Source organism: Arachis duranensis, chromosome 7, assembly GCF_000817695.3.
Source record: "Arachis duranensis cultivar V14167 chromosome 7, aradu.V14167.gnm2.J7QH, whole genome shotgun sequence".
NCBI lineage: Eukaryota > Viridiplantae > Streptophyta > Magnoliopsida > Fabales > Fabaceae > Arachis > Arachis duranensis.
The window spans coordinates 73,523,687-73,538,214 of record NC_029778.3 but is presented as its reverse complement, the minus strand read 5'-3'; the positions used below and the strand labels follow the sequence as shown (position 1 = coordinate 73,538,214).

At 36.4% G+C, this 14,528-nt stretch overlaps 1 protein-coding gene across 1 annotated transcript; it reads left to right on the top strand.

Annotated features, from left to right (window-relative positions):
- The first annotated feature begins 4,762 nt into the window (after nt 1–4,762).
- On the top strand, nt 4,763–9,027 carry LOC107459883 (probable sodium/metabolite cotransporter BASS1, chloroplastic). The gene is made up of 7 exons (XM_016078187.3): nt 4,763–5,426; nt 7,426–7,519; nt 7,605–7,638; nt 7,728–7,782; nt 8,152–8,235; nt 8,320–8,607; nt 8,711–9,027. The coding sequence occupies exons 1-7, from the start codon at nt 4,902–4,904 to the stop codon at nt 8,861–8,863; spliced, it is 1,233 nt and encodes a 410-aa protein (XP_015933673.1). The 5' UTR covers nt 4,763–4,901; the 3' UTR covers nt 8,864–9,027.
- Nucleotides 9,028–14,528: the final 5,501 nt, after the last annotated feature.

Here is a 14,528-nt window from a genome sequence, read left to right as displayed (position 1 = left end):
TTCAGAATTGGTTTTCAAATATTGTTTTGCAATTGTTTCAGAATTTACTTGATTAGTGAAAGTTGTATCCTCAATATGTAAGATAGGAGTGGGTAAGGGTTTATGGAAAAAATTTTCTTCCCTTAGACTCTCTCCCTAAAGAGAATTTTTCTGAAAAAATGTTTCATGTTCCAAAAAAGTAACATTCATACTTACATGAAATTTCTTGGTGTGTGGATTGAAATATTTATGACCCTTTTTACTTGGAGAATAGCCAATAAAAATGCATTTTTCTGCCATTAGATCAAGTTTACTTCGATATGAAGGTGTATGTAAAAACACAGTGCAACCAAAAACTTTTAAAGGTAAGTTAGAATGCAACCTAAATGCTGAAAATTTCTTTTTGGAAGTATCCAACAGTGTGCAGTAATTTGACACACGTGTGGGTATTCGATTTATGAGATAGGCTGCTGTTAGGACAACATCTCTCCATAAATACTTTGGAACATTACCCTCAAACATAATGGCACGTGCTAGTTCAAGAAGATGTTTATTCTTCCTTTCAGCAATGCCATTTTGTTGGGGTGTATTGGGACATGTAGATTGATGATGAATACCTTTTTTTTGAAGAAATTCATCAAGATTTTTATTAAAGTATTCAGTTCCATTATCACTTCTTAAGATTGAAATTTTTGTGTCAAATTATTTTTTACCATTGTTGAAAAATACTGAAAAATTTTAGAAACCTCAGATTTTTCATGCATGATATAGATCCAACATAGTCGTATGTGGTCATCGATAAAAGATACAAACCATTTTTTTCAAATTGAGTTGTTATTTTTTATGGACCCCATACATCACTATGAATCAAGTGGAAAGGTTTAGATACATGATAAGGTTGAGAGTAATAAGGAGCTCTATGACTCTTTGAACGAATACAATTTTCACATTTAAGTAAGGAAGAATCAATATTCTTAAACAAACTTGGAAACAAATGTTTGAGATATGGAAAACTAGGGTGTCCTAGTCTATTGTGCCAGAGCATTATTTGGTCCTTTATAGGCATAGAACTTATACCACTAAATCCTTGAGCTATTGTATCCTCTGAGATATCCTCAAAATGATAAATCGCATTCATCATCTTAGCACTGCCAATCATCTTTTCCGAGGTCCGGTCCTGAAAAATACCATGAGTGTCAAAGAATGTTACAGCACAATTGGAATTCTTACATATTTTACTAATAGAGAGAAGATTACAAGAAAACTTTGGTACATGTAGGACATTTCTTAGGTCAATATTTTTGGACGGTTTAATTGTACCTTTTCTAACAATAGATGAAAAACTACCATCAGCACCTCTAATTTTCTCATTTTCAAAGCAAGGAGAATAAGTTTTAAATAAAGGGGAGAGACTAGTCATATGGTCAGATGCACCTGAATCGACAATCCATGGTGCATTCAAGTTTGAAGTGTAGTTAAGGGACATAGGAATACTGAAATTACTTGTTTGAGCCAAAGAACCACTAGGAGTACTAGACACAGAACTGAAATTTAACAGCCTTATGAGCTGCTCAACCTGTTCCTTATTTAATGATGATTTTTCAGCCTCATGAGCAGTTGGAGTAAAGCGTATTTTGGAACCAGGTTTGCTGTCTTTAAGATGTGCTGGTTTTCCATGAATCTTCCAGCAGGTTTCTCGGGTGTGACGAGATTTATTGCAGTGTCACACCAAAGATTGGAGGTGTGCTTCTGATTTGATGAACTTTTAAGTGCAGCATGTGTCGCTAAGGTAGCGTTTGGTGGAGAGACAAAGACAGAAAGACTGAGACTAAGAGACAGAAATTGAAATAAATCTCAGTATTCTGTTTGGTGCAAAATGAGAGACAGAAATTGAAACAAGAATGAAATTATAATTTAATTTGTACAAAGGGTAAAATTGAAATTATTTAATTGAAATGAAGGTATTTTAGGTATAAAATGTTATTAAAGTTTCAGTCTCCATCTCTAAAAATTTTAGTCCCCTGTGTCCCTACTTTTTGGAGGTACTGAAATACTAAAATTTTGAAGACAGGGACAGAAATTTTAATACCAGTCTCTGAACCAACAAACATAATATTGAGTCTCAGTCTCCCAATCTCTGTCTCAGTACCTCAAAACAAACGCTACCTAAGAGTGCATTAGACTCCAAAGAAGTCTATTTAGTTTTGCCTTTCCCCATCATCACAGCTCTACGAGTTTTCTCTCTTCTAACTTCAGCAAATACTTCTCCAATTGAGGGTAGGATTGCTCTTCCCATAATTCTGCCACGAACTTCATCTAGCTCCACGTTGAGGCCTGCAAGAAACTGGAATATCCTTCCTTCTTCCACTGTTTGTTGGTGGTGTTTGGCATCAGCGGCTGAATTTCACTTGTAGTTATTGAAGTGGTCAAGATCTTGCCACACCTGCTTCAATGTGTGGAAATATTTGGTGACATTGTCACTCCCTTGTTGAATTTCTCTAACTTTTAGAGTAAGTTCATAAATTTGGGATTTATTCCCAAGATCAGAGTACATCTCCTTGACACTATCCTACAATTCTTTGGCAGTGGTATAATACATGTAGTTACTGCTGATATCCTCCTCCAATGAGTTCACCAGCCATGTCATCACCATAGAATTTTCGGTATCCCACACATTATATTGCGGGTCAGTGATGTTAGGCTGGCTTCGCTCACTGGTGAGATATCCAATTTTCCCTCTTCCACGGATATACATTTGAACTGATTGAGACCACCTAAGGTAGTTTGACTCATTGAATCAAAATGTGGTGATCTGAATTGAATGGGAATCACCACTAACTAGTACTCATTGCTCATATTTGAAATCTGATGGAGTAGGAGTGGTGTTCTCCTTCTGTTCAGGATTAATGACTGAGGAACTGTCAGCCATAGCTATAAATCAGAGACACAGTGCAGAGATCCTGTTCTGATACCAAGTTGAAGTGTTTGAATATGTTATATTATCAAACGTACAGGGAATCAGCTTCTTTATAGAGGAATTGCAGAAATAGAAATAACTAGAAAATAGAAAATAAGGGGAAAATATTAGTCTAAAATAAAAGAAAGATTTCCAATCATAAAATCCCTAAAATTAAGCTAAACTAAAAAAAGAAAAGATTTATAATTAATTCTATTTACATAAAAGATTCATGAAAGAAATTAGGAATTTAATTTCGATTTGATCTAGTCAACAAGTTTCATTCCAATGCTATTGTTTGCAGCAGTAGGCATCATAGAAACTTGTTTTTATTTTCTACTGTTGTAATCGTAATTGATGTATTGATATCTGAAGTTGTGCTGCTGTGGTTGGCAGATACCCTATTATGGTGTGGTAAAATCATTTGGTTGAACTTGTCAATTCTATAGAGTAAGAGTAGTACATACCATAGTCTAAAAGTAGCGAAACAGCTCTATTAGGATTTTGTCATCCTCAAATAGGTGTGCAGAAAGATTGGGGAGCAGTGAAGGAGAAGAGAGATGTAAAATTATTATGTTGTGTGATAAGTGTATCAATAGTATACATTTTTAGTGAGTTGGCAAACTTATAAATAATAGAGTAAATAACTATTATGGTACCCTTGAGTTTGATTTTGGCACAAAAGACACCCCACATTTGTTTTTGATAAAATGAACTCTCGAATATCTATTCTATTTGATAAATTAACTCATTTTGTGAAGAGGAGCAGATATTTGAATGTTTGTTCTGTCAAAAACAAATATGAGAGTCATTTTTATCGAATTTTTCAGGTATCAAAATGACTATTTTTTCTAAATAATAATATCAATAAAAACTATCCTTAAAAGAAATTATTTTATTACAATTTATTTTCAAGTACAGATTTATGTTTAATATAATATGTTAGTATAAATTTCAATATGTTAGTATCGATGTCTTTTTCAATTTATCCATAACTATTATGTAATTTAAAAAAGGAAAGAAAAGAAGTTTATATTATAATTGAAGTTTATTATCTTTTTGTTAAAAGCTCAACTCATGAGACATGCAATTAAAGTTGCTGGAGGTGTTATCCAGATTTGAGGAACATATCACTTGGTGATGCAGGTTCAACAAGTCTCTTCTTGATGTCTGATATTTACAGATATGTCATATGCTGGTGCTGACCAAAATTCATGCTGGAGAAGTCTTAAGCTGAGGTGACAAGCGAATTAGAGAGAGAACTTCTAGGATGTAACAAATCTAAAAGAATGTTAAAACGTTGTTGTATCATCATTAAAATTCAATGAATGTAATTTCCAATGCTCATTTTGTCAATTTAATTGTATCATCTTAGTCAATGTTACTTAAGCTAAATAAATTGGCAACAGTATGTGGTTTATTGCAGCTGGGTTTCTATACTACCAGCTTCTGAAATGTTGAATGGATAATTTTGAAATTTATTCATGAACATATAACCTGAAAGTGCAATCAGTGGCAAGTTTCCTGTAAGATTGATTCCTCAGCTTCTGAATTTATCAACAAGTTTCCTTTCATCTGTTTGGAATATTTAAGGATACCTGAAACTTGCAATGAAATGCAAAATTCACTCAAAGTCTTTTTGGTTGATTCATCCTTCTTGCTAGTAGGAAGTCGATAAGGTAAAAAATAATAAAGAAATGGTGGCAAAAAGAGTGTATACTCTATAGTATACAATGCAGTCCAAAGTTATGGCAATGACATTAAATTAAAACATCTTAATTATTGTAATCTGTGGGTCCCATGTGATACAAGACGACAAGCACAGACGGAACAACATTTCTGTTTCCACCAAAATCAGCATTCAATCAAACTCAGACACCATTCATTCATTTGCACATTGTATCCAAACTTGTAACTTCACAGTTTCTGCTGTCTTCTGTTTCTGGCAATCGGAACAAGAACAAGAATGCAAGCATCACTTGCATGCTATTCACGTCCACATGGAAATCCACTTGTCAAACTCAATCTCCAAACATCATCACACACCACCACCAACAACTATAACCTCCTACCATCAATCACTTCACACACACCAATCTCTCTTCCCATGAAACTCCAACCTCAGATTCTTTTGAGCCCTTCCCCTTTACTTCCCAAGCCAAAAGCAAACAGAACTTTGAGCTCCAAAGTTGGTCCACTTGGTTGCGGCATTTCGTCGAACGGGTACGGTGCAAGTGGGAAGAGGAGTTTGAGGGAGTGGGTTGAGTTATGCGGCGAGGTACTTTCAACTGCGTTTCCTTTGTGGGTGACGATTGGGTGCGTGTTGGGATTGGTGAGACCCAGTTCCTTCAATTGGGTCAGTCCAAAATTAAGCATTGTGGGACTCACCATAATCATGCTTGGTATGGGTATGACTCTCACTCTTGATGATCTTCGTGGTGCTCTTGCTATGCCCAAAGAAGTTCTCTCTGGTTTTCTGCTTCAATATTCGGTTCGTTTCTCTGTCTTCTTGTAATTTCGACTCTCTCTCGCGAGATTTTTCTTTTTCTTCTTACGGTGAAATAAAATCAAAATTTTAAATTTTCTTTTCTTTTCATTTATTATTATTATTATTATTATTTAGTGTAGGATTGGCTTGTTTGTTTTTATTACGCATCAAACTCGTTAAAATAAACTTTACCCCAATCAAACATTCCCCCCATAGCAGAAAAAGATAGGGACAAAACAGATAACACTTGTATCAATAAAAGCTTATTGATATAATGCAATGAAATGTTTTGCTGCTGCATTCATTTGAATCCTACTGACATATACACATCAAAAAGTCATATCTAATTTTCATACTAATTCATGGTACACATTCATTCATTGATTTATGTCTGGCAAGTCTTAAGCTTGAGGGAGTATGAGCTTCAAAACACTTAATCAAAAGTTGTGAGTTTTGATTTCAAAAGAGGAGTCTTTGATGTAATCACTCTTGTGCTTGCTTAGCTTGTTGGTGCTGTCTTTTGAGTGAAATTCTGTTGTTTAAGCTAACATTTAACTTGTATCTTGGAGACATGATCATGCATATTACAAAGTGCTGTAATTTTGCAAGATATATCTGTAAAATTGAAGCAAAGAAGCTTTGTTAACATTTGAAGCAAATGAAAGTATGTAGGTGTGCAGAAGAAAGTAATAATAATAACAACAACAACAATATGATAGCAGAGCTCTCAAAGTCAGTGTTATGCAATTATTTAATAGGCCAACAATATGATAGCTTATTTTGAGGATCAACCACGTAAATAATTCATTAACTCTGTTTTGTTCACAATCATATATACTGAAATCAATTTTCAATGATTTAATTTTTATTCTGGATCCCTAGACTAAAAAATTTCACAATAAAACAATGTGTGAAAGCTAATGAGATCATTATTAGAAGCACTACCTGAAGGTCCTCCAACTTTAAATCATCAGATTCATAGCCCTCACCAACAGTGGTGGAGCTTAGTTCAGACAAGGGGGGGCCACGGCCCCCCAAACTTTTTATAAAAAAATTAGTAGTACTTTTTCAAAAAATAAAAAATAATTCAATTGGTTTAAATACTTTACTATGACTTAAAGTACCCAATAAATTTAATAAGCAACACTCTTTTTACCTTTAAGTTTAAATATAAAAAATTAGATATTTTTATTTATTTAATTTAATATTATTTTATATTTTACTATTTATTTAATTTAATTTTTTATATGATAAAAAATAATTGAATATTCAATAAGTATTAATATTATTGTATTTGTATAAATTGATAAAAAAAATTCAATAAATATTATAAATTTTAATATTTGTTCTTCTAACTTCTTCTTTACATATTCTACAGGATATATATTTAAATTTTATTATAAAATAATAATGAAAAATTAAAGAATTGATGCATTTTTTAAGAGGAAGACTAATATTTAAGAAGGAGAACATATAATTTTTACAATATCAACACATGTAGATAGTTTTTCTACTTTAATGAATCGCGAAAAAAGTGAGATACAACTTTTAAAAGTTCAAAAAGTTACATCTGATAAGTTTGACTTTAATTTTTTGGAACGAGACCCTGAAAAACAGTTTTAAATTTGGCAATATCACCAAAACCAGAGAAATGAGATTAGACGAGCTTATCTTAAATGGAGTCCATATAAAAAGCATTTTGACAATTATCTTCTATGTGGCCCCCCCAAAATTTTATTCCAAGTTCCGCCACTGCTCACCAATGACATCTCAACCAATCTTTCCTTTATCATTGACACCTACATGCATTCAACGGATCCCACACCTCTTTATCACTGCTTCCTTATTATCTCGTGTTCGATTCTCTCAGTTAAAATTCTTTGTTTTCAGTTTTTCCTCTCACATTCTAAATCAGAAAATATTTTCGTAAACGAGATGGAAATTTTGCATTCTAGACCATAATGATGCTTTCTGCTTGGTGTGAATTGTTTTCAACTTTCAGGTGATGCCATTATCTGGATTCTTTGTAAGCAAACTCTTAAACCTTCCATCACATTATGCAGCAGGTTTAATATTAGTTGGCTGCTGCCCTGGTGGTATGAATTTTAATTAACCTGCTCACTCTTCTATGATTTTTATCCACATTTTTTAGCTATTTCAATCAATCTTTCATTGTTGCAGGCACAGCTAGCAATATTGTTACATATCTTGCACGGTATATTGATTCTTAGAACTGTCATTCCAATTAATAATTTTTATTGATCTTATGAGCTGTGAGATCTGATGAACTATTTGTTTTGTTAGTGGAAATGTGGCCCTCTCTGTGATAATGACAGCTGCAAGCACTTTATCTGCTGTGGTTGGTATATATAAATCTTAGTCCTCTCTTTGTTATCTTCTCCTTTTAATCTTGATGATTTAATGAAACAAATAATGTAATATGGATATGAAAATGTGTTACCATTTAAGTTCTTTGTAAGTTGATCAATTAGTCCAATTGTTGTAGTTTAAAAGGTTTAATAATCAACATTCCTATATAATTGTAAAAATGTATTTAATTCAACCAAAAATGTTTTGTGGATTATTTCTCAAGCATTATTTACATTACCTTTTAATCAAATTAGATACATGATGAATTGATGATGCATACAAAATCCTGTGTCATGCACATGATGTGGCATTCTAATCTTTTTGAGCTTATTCAATTATTCAAAACTCAACATTGCAGGTCATGACTCCTTTCTTGACAGCCAAACTTGCTGGTAAGTATGTAGCTGTGGATGCAGCTGGTTTGTTGACTTCAACATTGCAAGTATGCTTTCCTTGTAATGGCCGTCTCTGTTTCCAATTTATGGCAATGCTCTTTTCTCATATTCGGTCTCTTTTTTCTGCACAGGTTGTGCTCTTACCTGTATTGGCTGGTGCATTTCTGAATCAGTACTTCCAACCTCTTGTTAAGTTAGTTTCTCCTCTAATGCCACCCATGGCTGTAGCAACTGTTGCGATTTTATGCGGAAATGCAATTGCTCAGAGTTCTTCAGCTATCCTTATGTCCGGTGGACAAGTAGTTTTAGCCTGCATGCTTCTTCATGCTTCCGGTTTTTTCTTTGGATATGTACTTGCAAGAATGCTCAAGTTAGACGTGTCATCGTCACGAACCATATCAATCGAGGTTGGCATGCAGGTAAAGTTGGTATTCGCTAACTGATATCGATTTCATTAAGGATTACTGCAACTTCACTCTGATTTTGCTCGATTTCACATGGACTTGTCCACCTTTATTGCAGAACTCGGTGCTTGGAGTTGTTCTAGCTACTCAGCACTTCGGGGATCCCCTAACTACAGTACCATGTGCTGTTTCGAGTGTGTGTCACTCGATCTTCGGTAGTATTCTTGCTGGAATTTGGAGACGCTCGGTGCCAGCTGAGATGAAGGACTGAAATTTCTAGCTGGTAAATCTTTTGGCTGTAACAAGGATTGATTCATTGTTAACTTTTAAAAGCTTCAAGCCGTTGACGAGAATAGAACCTTAGTTGTCAAGCTCAATGTTCTTCAGTAATACTATTTTGAATTAACTAGCAACTAGTCAAATTTCTCATCCAAATCTGCTTCAGTGTTTTGGTTTATACAATCATTGTGTAGCATAATAAATGGTGATAAGTGCTTCGATTGCTTAGTTGCATAGAAAGCTGTACAAGATCAAAGATTAAAAGCAAACTTGGCATTCATATACTGAAGTTATCATCCTCTAGATAAAGTAAACTTGATTTGAAAAGCCATATGCATATGCAATGTTTTCCTCTTTTTATTACTATAACAATTATATTCATAAGACCACCCTTGAAAAAAAAATTATAATTCATAAGACCAGAATTACATACTGTTACGAGGGTTACCTGAAACGTTGATTTGGGCCTGAACGTGAGGTCTAAATCCTTTGTTATAGTAGCGTCTGACTTGTTGATGTCGAGGTGCTGCATGTCCGAGTTTTTCGTGAGAAGGTGGGGGTGGTACCTGCAAGAAACTCCGATACTTAAGTTAGCAAGGGTTTTAGACAGGTTTTTAGTAGATCAGAGCGTAAATTATACCTGAAGGTGTTAGTGTATTTATAGTAGAACGTTAACCACATTTGTTGAGTAGTTCCACCTTTACGAGTGGATGATCGTTCCCTTTATCTTGGGAGTTGTTGAGACCTGTCTTTTAAGGAAGATAAAGATAGTGAAGAAATTTGCGAAGGCAGTTACTTCCCTGGGCAAGCAGTGCAGGGCTCCTTTCATGGGGTCTGTCCTCTTTAAAGAGGTTGGGTACGGGTTAGAAGCCCCCTTCATGGATTGGGCCTTTATTGTCATTGGGCGTGACTTTAGTTATTGGTTTAGAGTATGAACAGTGTCCCTACTTGAGTCTTAAGCCTTTTAAGAGGTTGGACTCAAGCAATTTGTGGCCTCTGCTTTGACGTTGGGTACCCTGCCTTCCAGAGATTGAGTATTCGATGTGTTCTTGAAGTTTTGAACGTTACCCTCTTTGAATGGGAGTCTAATTTGGCGCGGCAATTTCCTTGAATGACGTGCACGTCTCTAAGAGGAGTTAAGGAGCCTTTATGCCCCTTGTCTTTTATAAAAAGGTCCAACTCTTTTTCTCCTCTTTTTTCACATTTCTGAAAGTTCTTATATTGCTTTCTTCTTTACAGTGCCAAGAATTCCTCTTTGTTACGGGAGAAAAAGTTTCCTCCTTTGTTTGCGATTCCCTTTCCCTGAGTTTTTGTTATCTTGGTTTGCGTTCAATTGAAGAGGTGATGAGCGGATATTTTATACGCTTTTTGGGGGTATTTTAATATAGTTTTTAGTAGGATCTAGCTACTTTTTAGTATATTTTTATTAGTTTGAGGTAATGACCAATTCGGTACCTGAAAGATTCAAACGCTGACATTTTGATACCTAACTATTGTTATTGACAAAAAGTACCTGAATGATTAAAAATTTTTCCAAGCGTGTCCAAGTGCTTGCTGGAACATAGCTCCGGTGAGTACGATGCTTATGTGGACGTCGATTTTTGCTGACAAGTTTAGTCTTATATTAGATGGAATTTATAATTAAAATTATGCTTATCCTACCTGAAAATTAACTTAACCTAATTGAACATTGGTTTAGCCCCAAATTAAGTTTGCCTTAAAACCCAATTTTGCTCTCTTGGCTCACTCGTAGAGCACGATCCCAATCTGGAAGATGCAAGCAGCTAGGGCTCGTGGAAAAGGTGGAACCGTGAGAAAGCACTCATCCATTCAAGCCTTCGACGTTGATGGTGGTTCAGGAGTTGGTAGTAAAATCTACGATGGGTGTTGCTTTTGTCCCCTTCCGGTGGTTCCGTTGAAGTCGAAGACAAGTAGCAACCCTGATAGATGGTTTCTACGTTGCCCTATGTGGAAGGTAACCTTAAAATATTGATGTATACGTGATGAAATGATGCATTCTTCCTGGGTTTCTTTTCTCCACTTTTTCAGATTTTACTTTCCGATCTTGTCTGATTCATGAAATTTTTGTACCATGCTAGAACACACAAAGACATTGTGGGTATTTTCAATGGTTGGATGAAATAGAAGAGTAATGTGTGGAAGGAGAAGTTTCTTTGGAGAATAGCAACATGGTGGGCATAGCAGACCCAAAGAAGAAAAGCAGAATCAACCAGGAGGGTAGTGATGGCCGCAAAAGGGATAGGATGATGATGGTGCTTTCTGTGGTGAATGACATGAAGGAGCAGCTGAGGAGGGTTGAGTTGTTGTTGATTGTTATCTGTATATTGTTTGGGTTAAATCTGGTTTTGATTCTGCTTTGTATGGCTAAGTAGGAAGACAATGGTCAAATTTAAGAGTTTAAGAATGAAATCTAGCTTCTTTCTCATTAAACCGGGCGCGTTTAGATATAGATAAGTTTTTAAGGCATGTTTTCACTTTTCTTTCAACTCAGCTTGGTGATAGCTCATGGCTAAGATAGGTAGGTCCAGAGCTAGCTAGTGATAAAGCTTCTAAAAAAATATTAACTACATACCTCAGCAGAACATAATCCAGAGCTTGGGCAAAGTGGGGACTCTGCGTGCCCTGATTGGCGAGTTCTAAATAGATCGATCTGGTTTAGCCAGTGAAAATTTTGTTTCTTTGTAATGTTCTCCTAATTGTAATTGAAATGAATTAATGGATGCACTCTTATTAGTCTTCTGTGACTGGGTTATTGCTATTGAATTGTGAGCAAGCTATATATAAGATAGGTAAGCCATTGATAAAAAAATGGCATAAACATAAGCTGTATAAAAACACCTGTCTCATAGCATGAAATCATAATCCATAATTATCCAGAGTAACATACCTCAGACCCAAAATAACATAAGTTTTGCCCCAAAAAACCTAACATGGCATAATGACACTTATGTTCATAACAAGTAATACTAAATCAGGTCCAACATGGAACTAAAAACTCAACATGCCATAATGGCATTTAGTTGCATAGTATCTACATCAGGTCCAACATGAAACTAAAAACAAAATGAAAATCCAAGAAAGTAAGGTCACTTCTTGATGCTTGCTGAAGCCTTTTTCTTCTTCAAGGATGGTGGGCATGAAGCCTGTGAACCTGCTCTGTGTGGCTGGGCTTGCTGCTGCCATGGTTTCCCTAGTCACACTTGGTGGCCTAGATGTGGCTGAATGTTGGGCTTGAAGAGTAGGCCTAACCAAAGGACCTTGTGACATTAACCCAGGCCCACTACTTGGTCCTGCAGCATTGGTTAGTGTGGCTGGGATCTGAGATTTAGATCCAGCAGCATGGCTGGCAACCCTAGGTTGAGCAGGGAGTGGTGCTGTTGAGCTTGGGTTTCTTCCTCTTCGATTGGTCTTGCCCGTGCCTCTTCTTGGTGGTATTGGTGGTGTTGGCCCTATTGGCCTTGCTGCCACTGGAGGTGCTGGTCCTGAGCTGGTTGCTGGTGTAGTGGCTGCATTAGGGGGTGCATCAGTTGTTGTAGTAGACACATCAGCCTCAGTGTTCTGTATCAGTAGGGTGTTTAGTTTAAAAAATGGCTTTCTCAGTTCCAAGTGCAACATATTGGAAAGAATAAGGTTTGAACTAAAATAAAAAAGTTTACCTCATCAGGCTGACTTTCTGGGTGGTTTTGAGTGAGGTTTTCCTCATCTGCAACATGTGCAGCATGTGCAGCCTCCATGGTCTCCTCCCAGTTAGCTTCTTGCTCTCTAGATTCATCCTCATCAATTCCTTCTTCTTGAGCTACTGCTCTAGTTGATCTCTCAGGGCAAGTTCTACTATTATGTCCAACCTTGCAGCCAGGCAATGAATAACTTAAATCAGTATTCAAACAGTTTATGTATGATTGAATGCTATTATGTAAGTAGATAGTAGAGAATAAATTCGTTTGACTTACTCTCTTGCAGGTTTGATATGTTATCTGGCTATATCTTCTCTTGGCATTGTATTGGCTCTCAGAGTCTTGCTCGCTGCTGTCCTTCTTCCTTTTCTTTGAAGGTCTGCCAATAGGCCTCTTGTATGGAGGAGGTAAACAAGGCAACCCTTCATGGTGCTCCCAATACTCTTGTCTTGGTATGCTGTTAATGTGAAACTGGTAAGTCCTGTTGTATGCCTCGATGGTGAGCTTGTGATGGACATAGTCTTCAGGCTTCTCATTCTTCCTCTGGATTGCTGCAATACCATGACAGCATGGTAGTCCAGTCAGCTGCCATTTTCTGCAGGAACATGTCCTTTCTCTTGTGTTCACCACAGAAAGCATCATCATCATCCTATCCCTTTCCCGGCCATCACTACCCTCCTGGTTGATTCTGCTTTTCTTCTTTGGGTCTGCTATGCCCACCATGTTGCTATTCTCCGAAGAAACTTCTCCTTCCACACATTGCTCTTCTATTTCATCCAACCATTGAAAATACCCACAACGTCTTTGTGTGTTCTAGCATGGCACAAAAATTTCATGAATCAGACAAGATCGAAAAGTAAATCTGAAAAAGTGGAGAAAAGAAACCCAGGAAGAATGCATCATTTCATCACGTATACATCAACATTTTAAGGTTACCTTCCACATAGGGCAACGTAGAAACCATCTATCAGGGTTGCTACTTGTCTTTGACTTCAACGGAACCACCGAAAGGGGACAAAAGCAACACCCATCGTAGATTTTACTACCAACTCCTGAACCACCATCAACGTCGAAGGCTTGAATGGATGAGTGCTTTCTCACGGTTCCACCTTTTCCACAAGCCCTAGCTGCTTGCATTTTTCAGATTGGGATCGTGCTCTACGAGTGAGCCAAGAGAGCAAAATTGGGTTTTAGGGCAAACTTAATTTGGGGCTAAACCAATGTTCAATTAGGTTAAGTTAATTTCCAAGTAGGATAAGCATAATTTTAATTATAAATTCCATCTAATATAAGACTAAACTTGTCAGCAAAAACCGGCATCCACGTAAGTATCGTACTCACCGGAGCTATGTTCCGGCAAGCACTTGGACACGCTTGGCAAAATTTTTAATCATTCAGGTACCTTTTTGTCAATAACAATAGTTGGGTACCAAAATGTCTGCGTTTGAATCTTTCGGGTACCGAATTGGTCATTACCTCTATTAGTTTTTATGAAAAATTCACATTTCTGGACTTTACTATGAGTTTGTGTGTTTTTCTGTGATTTCAGGTATTTTCTGGCTGAAATTGAGAGACCTGAGCAAAAATCTGATTCAGATGCTGATAGAGGACTGCTGATGTTGTTGGATTCTGACCTCCCTGCACTCAAAGTGGAATTTTTGGAGCTACAGAAATCCAAATAGCGCGCTCTCAATTGCTTTGGAAAGTAGACATCCAGGGCTTTCCAAAAATATATAATAGTCCATACTTTGCTCAAGTTTAGACGATACAAACTGGCATTTAACGCCAGCTTTCTGTCCTATTCTGGCGTCAAACACCAGAAACAAGTTGCAAAGTAGAGTTAAACGCCAAAAATAGGTTACAAACTGGCGTTTAACTCCAAGAATAGCCTATGCATGTAAAAGCTTCAATGCTCAGCCCCAGCACACACCAAGTGGGCCCCAAAAGTGGATTTCTGCACTG

Bases quoted from the DNA above. Each gene is read 5' to 3' on its own strand.
- LOC107459883 (XM_016078187.3), top strand. From the start codon at position 4,902: ATGCAAGCATCACTTGCATGCTATTCACGTCCACATGGAAATCCACTT. The intron at 7,520-7,604 runs GTATGAATTTTA...TCATTGTTGCAG, and splicing joins AGTTGGCTGCTGCCCTGGTG to GCACAGCTAGCAATATTGTT. The intron at 7,639-7,727 runs GTATATTGATTC...TTGTTTTGTTAG, and splicing joins ATTGTTACATATCTTGCACG to TGGAAATGTGGCCCTCTCTG.